The sequence below is a fragment of the Saccoglossus kowalevskii genome, chromosome 10, assembly GCF_978046115.1.
Source record: "Saccoglossus kowalevskii chromosome 10, keSacKowa6.1, whole genome shotgun sequence".
Taxonomy (NCBI): Eukaryota; Metazoa; Hemichordata; class Enteropneusta; family Harrimaniidae; genus Saccoglossus; species Saccoglossus kowalevskii.
In genome coordinates, this window is record NC_140650.1 from 31747571 (window position 1) to 31758838 (window position 11268).

The following is an 11268-nucleotide window of genomic DNA, read 5'->3' on the forward strand; positions in this document are numbered from 1 at the left end:
AGCACCAATCGCAGCACACTTTCAAAACCTGAATATTATCAGCACCAATCGCAGCACACTTTCAAAACCTGAATATTATCAGCACCAATCGCAGCACACTTTCAAAACCTGAATATTATCAGCACCAATCGCAGCACACTTTCAAAACCTGAATATTATCAGCACCAATCGCAGCACACTTTCAAAACCTGAATATTATCAGCACCAATCGCAGCACACTTTCAAAACCTGAATATTATCAGCACCAATCGCAGCACACTTTCAAAACCTGAATATTATCAGCATCAATCGCAGCACACTTTCAAAACCTGAATATTATCAGCACCAATCGCAGCACACTTTCAAAACCTGAATATTATCAGCACCAATCGCAGCAATAATCACACACCTTCAACTCTTCCATGCTTCACAAACGTTTACCAATGTTAATGCATAAACCCTGACTTTTGTTTTTTCAGAAATTACAGTATACTATGGATGGAGTGTCTCCATTTCATTATGATGTAGTAACTATAGAAGGCGGCAAGAAACAATACCAAAGTCGTCAAATAATCATTGGAGTTACTTACTTCTTCATTCTAGCGTGGCCATCAGTGAAAAACAGTTATCGCCACCAGTTTATTATCAGCCAAGATAGACTTCGAAACTCATACATTTACGAACATACTTATTACTTTCCTGATTACCTCAAATCGGCAATGATGGATGCCGGTTCCACTGACGAATATTGCAAAGTGAATCAGTTATTCAAAAGTCACATGACAGTGTCTGGTCAGCCAGTTTCTGATCACATGACCATGACAGAGGGTGAATCATTGGCTGAATCACAAACTCATGTGACCCCAGTAGACCAATCAGAATGCCTGCATCTTAGTAAATCATTTCCTGGCAAAGAAAAAACTGGAGACTTGCTAGCAAAATTTGAATTGAAAAATAAAAGAATTGATGACCATGTGCAGTATTTTGTGAGCGCTGCTTCTTATAATATATGGAATTTTAATAGTTTTGTTGAAGACAATCATAAAGAATATGAAAGAAGAATTCTACATCTGGGTGAGGTAAATTATTGCATTTTGCGTTTTTCTTGTTGGTAGCCAGGTTGGAGTCTGTGTTTTTTTTAACCATACTTTAATATGAATGGTAACTGAGAATAGTAACAGATCCAAAACAAGCCAATCATGTGTTGATTTTTAAAGGTGCATGTTAAACCTGTTCATCTTTAAAATGAACAACAAAAGCTAAAGGAAAATAGCCACTGCACTATTTTAGGATCAGAATATATATATTTTTTGTCTTTAGAGTTGCACTTATAACTAAGTAAGTTCAATACCTACTCTCACCTATATTGATCCCATATAGTAATATAATATATAGTAATAATCCCATAACTTTGAGAATAAATTTTATTTGACCAGAGCCATCCTACCTAATCCCACCTCGCTCCTTACTTGTAATTAAAGCAACAATGGCTTTCAGGAACTGTCTTGCGGCTCCATGGACACTCTAACATCATTATGAATTATTCTTATACAGACTCCTTAGACTAATGTAAATTGCTTTAAATACAGACTCCTTAGATTAACGTAAATTGCTTTAAATACAGACTCATTAGATTAATGTAAATTGCTTTAAATACAGACTCATTAGATTAATGTAAATTGCTTTAAGGTAGAGATGCAGTTTACCTGACAGTTATTTTAATTACTATTAGGAAACCAAGATGACCTCCCTTGTCCACAAAACTATATATTTTCGGAAAACGTATTGTATGAATTTTAAAATTTTGTTAGTATTTTTTTTTATGGACACTGTAATTTGAAATATGCACAAAAATGTGCTTTTTTGGTCAAAAGTGATTTAAAAAAAATTAGCTTCTAAACCATGCTTCTGTTTTCTGTCAAAATTGGTTAATGGGTACACCTGTTTACTATGAAAAAAGTGTTGTCTTGAAAACTGTCTACCAGCTCAAATTTCACTAGTTCAAGTTTATGCATAAATTAACACCCAGGCTAGTTGTCTGTACGATTGTTGTAACACTATTCATCCAAAAACAATGCCCTGACGGCGTTTTGAAGATAAACACATTGTCAATCATTTGTGAAAATTTCAAAACAAAAGGTCAAAGCGTCTAGGAGCTATTTTTTTTAAAGTTCTGGGATGTGCACTAAAAAGAAGCTGAGATAATTGCTAATTTGCATAACAATTCACTCTGAAAGAAGTTTGCTAATGCTCATAATTAAAATGGCTGTAACAGTTCCAAATTTGAATGTATTATCGTTTTGTTAAAAGTTAAATATAATGCATAATATAGAGATCCCGTCATTTCTTTTTCTCACCATGTTTTTTTTTTATTATTTATGTACAGCCCTGCTAAATCTTACTAAGCATTCAAAAGAGAGAATGTTTGCACCTGTTATCTATATTTTAAAATCGTTTTTTGAGTATGTTCCACTTTTCACAATTCTACAAAATTTCAACAATCTATAGCCAAGACTGGTTTGATAATAAAAAGCAAAAAAAAAATTTCACTCCCAAGTGCCCACAAACCTGCATCTCTACCTTACTTTTGTGTGTCAAAATTTTGTAGCAGTGAATATTACACTGTATTCATGAAGGGTGATAGCAATTTTCATGAAATCCATCCTCACAAACGTCATGAACATTTCTAACAGCATAACCAAAAATAATAAAATTGCAATACTAATTATGCGAATCCATGGTATGGATGATATTGCGTTAAATATAAAACAAGCTGAACTGTAATAGTTTTTTTTTGGCTCAACAGACCATAGGTCCGCTGAGCCTATGGGATGGGTTTCTGTCCTGCATCAGCCGTCTGTCTGTCTGTCTGTCTGTCTGTCTGTCTGTCTGTCTGTCTGTCTGTCTGTCTGTCTGTCTGTCTGTCTGTGCATGACTTCTTCTCAAAAACCGCCAAACCGTTTGACTCTATTTTTGGTGTGTGGATGCCTTGATAAGTGTAGATGGTAATTTATTCATGAGAAGTGGATTTGCCAAAAATTATGCAAATTAGCCCCCCAAAACTATAAAATTTCTTCTATGCTACTATGACACTAAGTGGTCTACAGTGCTGATATTGATAGTGCATGAACCTTGGGTTGTCCTCTATCAGTTTTGTTAATTTGGTAAGGAAATTTTCAATTTCCTAATTTTGGCGAATATTTTAAAATGGTCATTTTTGGTCAAAATTTCTATGTTCGACTTGTTCTTCAAAACCGGTAGCCTGAATGCCTTGATACTTAGTGTGTATGTACCTTGTGTTGACATCTACTAGATTTGTTCATCTCGTGGCCATATCTTTAATTCTCTATTTTTAGCAAATATTTTTTTTCATTTGTGGTAAAAAATGCTATTTTTGACTTCTTTTTCGAAACTGGTAGTCCGATTGCTCTCAAACCAGCATGGTATATACGTTGGGTGGACTTCTATCAGATTTGTTCATTTTGTGTTTGTCATTTTTCATCAAAAATAGTTCATCAAATATTTTTTTTCATTTGTGGTCAAAAATGCTATTTTTGACTTCTTTTTCGAAACTGGTAGTCCGATTGCTTACAAACCAGCATGGTATATACGTTGGCTGGACTTCTATCAGATTTGTTCATTTTGTGTTTGTCATTTTTCATCAAAAATAGTACTTTTGACTTGTTCTTCAAAACCAGTAGTCCAAATTCTTTGATACTTGGTACACATGTAGCTTGGATGACACTTTACCCAGTCACTAAAAGTAGCCAAATTTATCAAAAATTTCAGAAATTCATGATTTTTTTTATTACCTTCTCCTTAATGCACTACAGTTGTCGGAAAATGGACAAAACTTGGGAAGATTATACAATGATGCCATATTGAAATTACATGCTCACAGGGAGATATGTAATGTTTCCCATTTGTTCTGTCAACTGTTTCTCATTCTCACATAGCACATGGGAGTTCTAAGTTTTCTTTGATTGGTCTATTGTGATTGTAATGAAAACATAACCACTCAACATATTCAAATGTGTATAGACATGATTGATTTTGGTGGACAATTATGCAAATTGCCTAGATTACATACCATTATTTAGGCTATTTTGGTGATATCTTGAGAACTTGGTGCATAGATGTGTTGGGGCCGTTTCCAGATATATTTAGTTTTTGGTGGAAATTTATGCTATTTGGGTGCTATTTCAAGAACCATTCAACATATTTCAACAAATCTTGGTATATACATGTATTACGAATTCAGATAATTGCAAATGTCATGTTATTCTCTCAACACACGCTGGAGTTCTTTTTAATCTCTAATTTTATTGAATATTTCTGTTATTTTTGTAAAAAATTTCACTTTTAGCATTATGTTTTATTGTCTCACTCACTGCCTTTTGGGGTATTTGTCATATACAGCACTAATCTTTTGTACAATAGCCATTGAGCAACAGGCCATTGGCCTATTTTTTTATCAGATTGTATCCCAAAGTGATTCAGACATCGTATCATTTCAAGAAGTTCGTTTTGATTTGGAAAAAAGCGGTGAGCTAGGACCATTCCAAGTCCAACACCTATCATTAGCACTGCCAAATTACCAGGTAGGATGGAAGAACTTTTTCTTCTTGCATTGGCTTACTGAGGATAACTAATTGATTATCCATATTAAACATCAGATATTGTAATTCCAGATTTATGATTTACATACATTTTCTGATTCTTTAGAATATTGAATGATTTTAAAACTCTATAAATAAATTATTATATTTCAGTTTATCTATCAGCCGGCTATGACATTCATGGATAATATATTTGGACGAACAGAGGAAGGTCTGGCTATTTTCTCAAAATTTCCTATCAAGTCGCATGATTTCATTCTTTTGTCAAGGTTTGTATTTAATTTTAATAATTGCCTGTGATGTGAATTAAGATTTCAAGTTATTGGGGATAAAATGTTAGTCATTGGTGTTAACAATTTTTGTGTGGGCATATAAATAAAGATTTTTCTCAGCATTTTTCAAAATTGAGTATTCTATTTATCAGTAATTTCATTTAATTTGTCTCCAATGTAAATTATTTAAGATTTACTTTTGTCACTTATCCGACTTGTAGATTAGTGTGACAATAACAACTTCTGATTTTGTGATGAAATCTCACTACCCATCATTTTAGAGCTGAACCTTGTACTCATCAATTCACAGTGACACAAAACTATCAAAGATATCATAAACGACAAGGCATAGATGTGGCAGTTACTTTTGGTTTGAAAGATATCAAGCGATCAATTGTGTAGAGTGATCGTTATTACCAGATATTTTTATCTAAAAAACTATTTCATATGACAATTGTTGCTATATACACACCTATGAGATAAAACAAAATTGAAGGTTGACCATCAAGTTTTAAATAACCAAATCTAAATCATTCTAGATAATTTTCACCGTATATTGCATTGGTTTCTATAGTGACAGTATTTCATCTAATATCTCACTTAATTTAGTGAGTTTTCAGTGATATTATGCACATATTGTCAATGGTTGCAAAACTTTGTCTTGAACTTCTTTCAAACAAAATTATATCTCAAAATTGCAGAGCCGAGCATGCTCAATTCCTAGTAGTTTTGTTATGTGGTGATGTTGTTCATATCCCAAACCGCCCGATATGAAGTGATATCTGTTTCATTTATGGTAACAAGTTAGGTTAGACATTTGCTCCATAGTAGCACATGCACTTACCGTAAATCATGGAGGTGTGTTTAATAGAGGGAAATATGATTGTGGTATGTAAAATGTAAAGTCCCTGCAGTACATTATGTGATTGTGACTTTATTGATATTTTACAATCGTCTTCTCTTTAGGAATGCATCTGATCCAAACGACTTTCATCAAAGAATTTGTATTCATGCTGAAATTGAATTTCCTGTCTTTGGAATGGTAAGAAAACATTTTAAGGTCAGAAATTTGTAAGTGTTGATCATCAGGTGAGGTTGGGAGAGAGGTAGATGTCTGTTGAATAACGTTTTTTAAGCCTTAAAAAAACCCATGGCACAATTCTTTCTCCTTCCCTTTTCCTCGCCCCCCCCCCCCACTCCTGTTGCTGTCGTAAATTATTCTCCCTCCCTTAGTGATAGGAGGCTTGCTTAAGATCTGCAGGTCATTGTACCCGTCTACAAAAGAACAGTGACAGAGAACCATGGTCTGTTGAACGCTTTATTGCAGAGCTGATGTGTAGCTGTGGGTGTGTCTTTGACTCAGCAATACATTCAGGCTAGCCAACCATTACAACGGGTGTTCCTGCATGCTGTTACTTAATCACTCCACCATTACAACGGGTGTTCCTGCATGCTGTTACTTAATCACTCCATACAAAAATAGTAGCTATTTGCGCCCCAATAAAAGTAGTGCTTCAAGATCTGTAATTAAGCTTTTCGCTGTTGAACGGCCAGAGTAGTAAATACATAAATATATTTTGCATGTTGAGAGATCAGTTTTATTCCATTACTGATTTATCCCCACAGATACATGTGTTTAACACTCACCTGTCATTGAGTGAAGATGCCAGAGATAGAACTGTGGTTGAGATATGGGAATTCATGCAGAAGTTCACAGGACCAGCTTTACTAATGGGTGATCTTAATGCAGAACCTCATGAAAAATCCATCAAGTAAGTACTGTACTATGCATGTGTGATATCAATGTTCGGTGTTTTGCTCTGGCATCCTTATTGTATAGGCTTAATTCTAGCAGAATATAAACAAAATGAAATCTCAAACTGTATTTTAATTATCAGCTGTTGATCAATAGTAATGTGATCATTGTTGTGTTAAGTTTCATGATCTGTACAATGTAGGACCAGAGTTCAAGGGAGATGACTAGGATCCTGAGTTGAGAGATAAGCCAAATCCACGTACTGACATTCATTCACTAATGAATAAGACTTGTGAGAACAGTGTTCCACAAGTAAGGTCCACATGTGTTTGACTCGTGCATAACAGCACATATAGTTGTTATAATGTCACATTCTTCAACCATAAATATGGTTCCCTCAAAATTCAATTATAATTTATGCTTGAATAAAGGGAGAGACTGGAATTTGGTCTGACGTGGCTCATATATACTGACTAGTATGATGTACAATATGTATCGATTTCCAGGTTTCTTACTGGACAAGCTGAGATAAATGGAGTGCAAACAAAAGGACTGTACGATGCATGGACATTACAACACAAAGAGCCAAGGTAAAAATTAGCACAATTCTGCACTGTTCAATTGCTGGTGTTTACTATATGGAATTAGGTTTTCCAACATTAGCCTTGCATATTAATTACCTAATTTGCATAATTAGTAAATTGTTTTCTTTTCCTGATATTTATAAAACTAATCATTACATTTCAATGAAACTTGGTACATTGATGCTCTGGGACAATGCACAGACTTTATTAGTTTTACAATAATATATTAATTACCTGCATAATAAATAGTCAGTTTTCAGCTTTTCCCTCAATATCTCAAGTACTCATCTTATTTCAATGAATCTTGGTACATACAAATGTACCCGGTAAATACTCTAAGACATTGCAACAATCTAATGTAATCTATATATATATTCATAATAATTAACTAATTTGCATAATTAGCCAAATTTAAACATTTTCAGTTGTTTCTCATGATTATGAAGCTTCGTACATGGATACCCTGGGATATTGCACACGTCTGATTAGTTTTTGGTTGAGATCAATGTGATATGACTAATGTTCCAGATGAGTACTGTAGAACACGTTGAAATAGCTGCATGCAATTTTAGTGGATCTGTCTCTTGGCATGAAATAACAGAATCCTAATTTAGCTAAAGTGTTGACTATGTCCCTGTGAGAATATACTTTCTGTTAAATTAGCTACATCTTGAATTAGCGAAATTACACATTAGCTAAATTAGCTAAAATAACATGCAGGTACATGTAAAAATACATGTTTTACAGTATATATGGTCATGTGACCCAAATAATTTGCATAACTGTAATATCTTGTTAAAGAATTTGCAGATAGGGACATGCAACTGGTGTTATAATTTTGACAAGATATACGAACAAAATATCAAGTCACCAAATATGGTCATTATATCATTAAATATTTATGATTTTTAAACCAACCGGTTCATTGCTGGCAATTTTATTTATTTGTATTTTATGCCTCTAATACTGTCAGCACATGGGAGTTTTTTCTAACCTTTCTTTGATTACATTTGTAAATCCAAAGTACAACAGAATTAAGGAACAGATTAAGTAATAAAGTACCCCATTGTTCAAATCACACAGCATGAATTTAAAAACCATGAATACTTCCCCTACCCAAAACATTGTATCATTTTACCAGAAGCAGGCAAGGGTCATAATCTAAACTTGGGTATTTTAGAGTTAATTTATTTTTATTATTAAAAACAAGTTTTTATTTTTTCATCTTCAAATTCAATATTTATGATTGTCACAAATATACAAAAGACAACAGTTATTGTGTCATATACAATGTATGGTTACATATATCGTAATTTAAACATGGTCTGCACAGCGATTTTGGTGCTTTAATTAATTACTGATACTGATTAATTTTAGCATTACATCACAGTGTGTGATTACCGTATTCATTCTTTGATTTTATTACAGATCTGCTAAACTGGGTTTATATCGTGCAAATGAGAAGCGAGATCATGGTCTGACCTGGAGTACAATTAAACCACAATTAGTATCAAGAGTAAGTCATGTGTAGCATGTCATCAGCATGTGTAGATTGCAAAATCATTTCAGTGCCACACATTTATATATACATAGGTCGCTATTCTAGTTTTTAGCTCCGCTTACGACTTTGTTGAGCGGAGCTTATCATATGAGTGATTGTCCGTCGTCCGTGTCAATGTTTTACTTTTTCAACTTCTTCTTGAAAACTACTAGCCTGAATGTTTTGATACTTGGTGTATATGTACCTTGGGTAACCCTCTCTCAGATTTGTTCATTTCATGATATCTTCAATTCTCTAATTTTGGTCAATATTTTTGTCATTTTTGGTAAAAAGTGATATTTTCGACTAATTGTTAAAAACTGCAAGTTCAATTGCTTTGATATTATATATATAGGTACTCTCTCAGATTTGTTCATTTTGTAATGATATCTTCAATTCTCTAATTTTGGTGAATATTTTTGTCATTCTTGGTAAAAAGTGATATTTTCGACTTCTTGTTAAAAAGCGCAAGTCCAATTGCTTTGATATTAAATATATAGGTACTACATGTGGACCTCTCTCAGATTTGTTCATTTTGTAATGATATCTTTAATTCTCTAATTTTGGTGAATATTTTTGACATTTTTGGTAAAAAGTGATATTTTCAACTTCTTGCTAAAAACCGCAAGTCCAATTGCTTTGATATTACATATATAATACCACATGTGGATCTCACTCAGATTTGATCATTTTGTAATGATATCTTCAATTCTCTAATTTTGGTGAATATTTTTGTCATTTTTGGTAAAAAGTGATATTTTCGACTTCTTGTTAATACCCACAATCATTTATGGTGAAAAATGATATTTTCGAATTCTTGTTGAAAACAGCAAGTCCCATTGCTTTGATACTATACATATTGTTCATTTTCTAATGATATTTGATCTTTAATTGAAATGTGCATTGCTAACAGCGGAGCTATCTCAGCCGAGAGGCTGCTTGTTGTTTTTATCAGATGACCTCATGAAGTGATAATAACGCAAATCAATGCTATTTATATATTTTTCTAGAATACTAAAATAAACTCATCTATGCGTCTACTATAACGTTGCAAAACCTATTGTATATATATTTGTTTCAATAGATTGACTACATTTTTGTGAGGCTGCCCAAGGACATTCAACTCCACAACATCTCTTTATTGGATGATGGAAAGAGAAAACACTTTGCTGCATCAGATCATCTTGGTCTCCTAGCAACAGTTTCTAGGGCATTGAACATTACTTAACCAACGTGTTAATGATATCAGTTGAAATATTTACAAGTTGCAATTTTTAATTTATCTATTATATTGTGAAATATCAAAAATATTTGTTTGTTCAATTAAGATTTTGTAATTTCTCATACAAGTAAGAATTCCTCCTCCCCATTCAGTGCACTTTGTGGGTAAAGACTAGGTCAGAGTATGCATCATCAAAACATATACAACGTGAGATTGAAGCCAAAAGTGGTTGTATTTCTTTATTTTGGTTACAACTAAAGGTTTTATAAATTGTTAACAGAGTTACTGATCCTCTGTGCAGGCTGATCACAGAGACCAATAACAATTATTTCTGCAAACTCGTCACAAGATGTTTTTGTGTTCCAAGATCATAAAAGCATGGACTCCAAGAATTAAAAAAAAATTTTCAATGCAAGATGTATATACAGTGTTCAAGTATGTTTTAGATATTGACCCAAATTATCTGGATCACTCGATAGACTGACATCACACAATCTACTCTCAATTAGTTCATGTTACCATGCTTTCAACAGTATGTAAATGTGACCTTGTTTAGCAATTCTTTTAAGGACAAATTTACTGTAGAATTGTATGTATATTGGGTATATACAGGGTGATTTTGATACAAGTGGTAGTAATTCAGTTTTATGCACAGTGATATTTGATAGTACACAAATAAAATTACTACAATCTAAAAAGTTTCTGTATGGATGAATTTTGTTAAAACTGTGTACTTTGGGCATTATAGGACCTTGAGACACGTCATTTTGTTTCCCAGATCAGATTAAAAATGGCTGACTGACAGCCATTTTTTTTTTAAATAAGTGCTATTCCAAAGCCATATCCAATATGCTTTGACCAATCACCTTCACATTTTTATACCATGATGCACATTGGGCAGCCACATCTGCTCTGATCGTTGATGTTAAAATTTTATTTAAAAAGTACCTAGCACTTCACAACCTAACACAATGTTTCATTTTATCTACAATTAAATCTGTGTGTTTATAGAAATTGTCCTAGGAATTGTACAGATCATGTGATATCAAATATAGCTTAGAGAGTATTGGAGACGCATTCAAATTCAGCCTTTCAAACAAGCTGGGCAACTAATATTTGTGTGCTATGTGAGATGCACAACATGAAAACTATGTGAACCACATTATCAAAATATTTTACACATATGGTTTTCAGTCTAATTCTAGAGCAACTCTGTGACAAATTCAATTTAAATCTGATTTTTTTGAGATATCAGAAATAGGCTAATAATAAATATGTACGTTTTTCAACATAAAA

The 11268-nt window shown here is 33.2% G+C and overlaps 1 protein-coding gene across 4 annotated transcripts in view; it reads left to right on the forward strand.

Annotated features, from left to right (window-relative positions):
• The window catches only part of LOC100369100 (uncharacterized), a 28460-nt gene extending 17192 nt beyond the window's left edge, over nt 1-11268 (forward strand). For all 4 annotated transcript variants that reach the window (XM_002739669.4, XM_085504513.1, XM_085504511.1 and 1 more), the window contains 8 exons: nt 459-1058; nt 4458-4580; nt 4752-4867; nt 5837-5912; nt 6497-6642; nt 7133-7216; nt 8639-8726; nt 9835-11268. In XM_002739669.4, the coding sequence (XP_002739715.2) occupies nt 459-1058; nt 4458-4580; nt 4752-4867; nt 5837-5912; nt 6497-6642; nt 7133-7216; nt 8639-8726; nt 9835-9978 (1377 nt within the window). In that variant the 3' untranslated portion in view covers nt 9979-11268. The remainder of the gene's footprint in view (nt 1-458; nt 1059-4457; nt 4581-4751; nt 4868-5836; nt 5913-6496; nt 6643-7132; nt 7217-8638; nt 8727-9834) is intronic.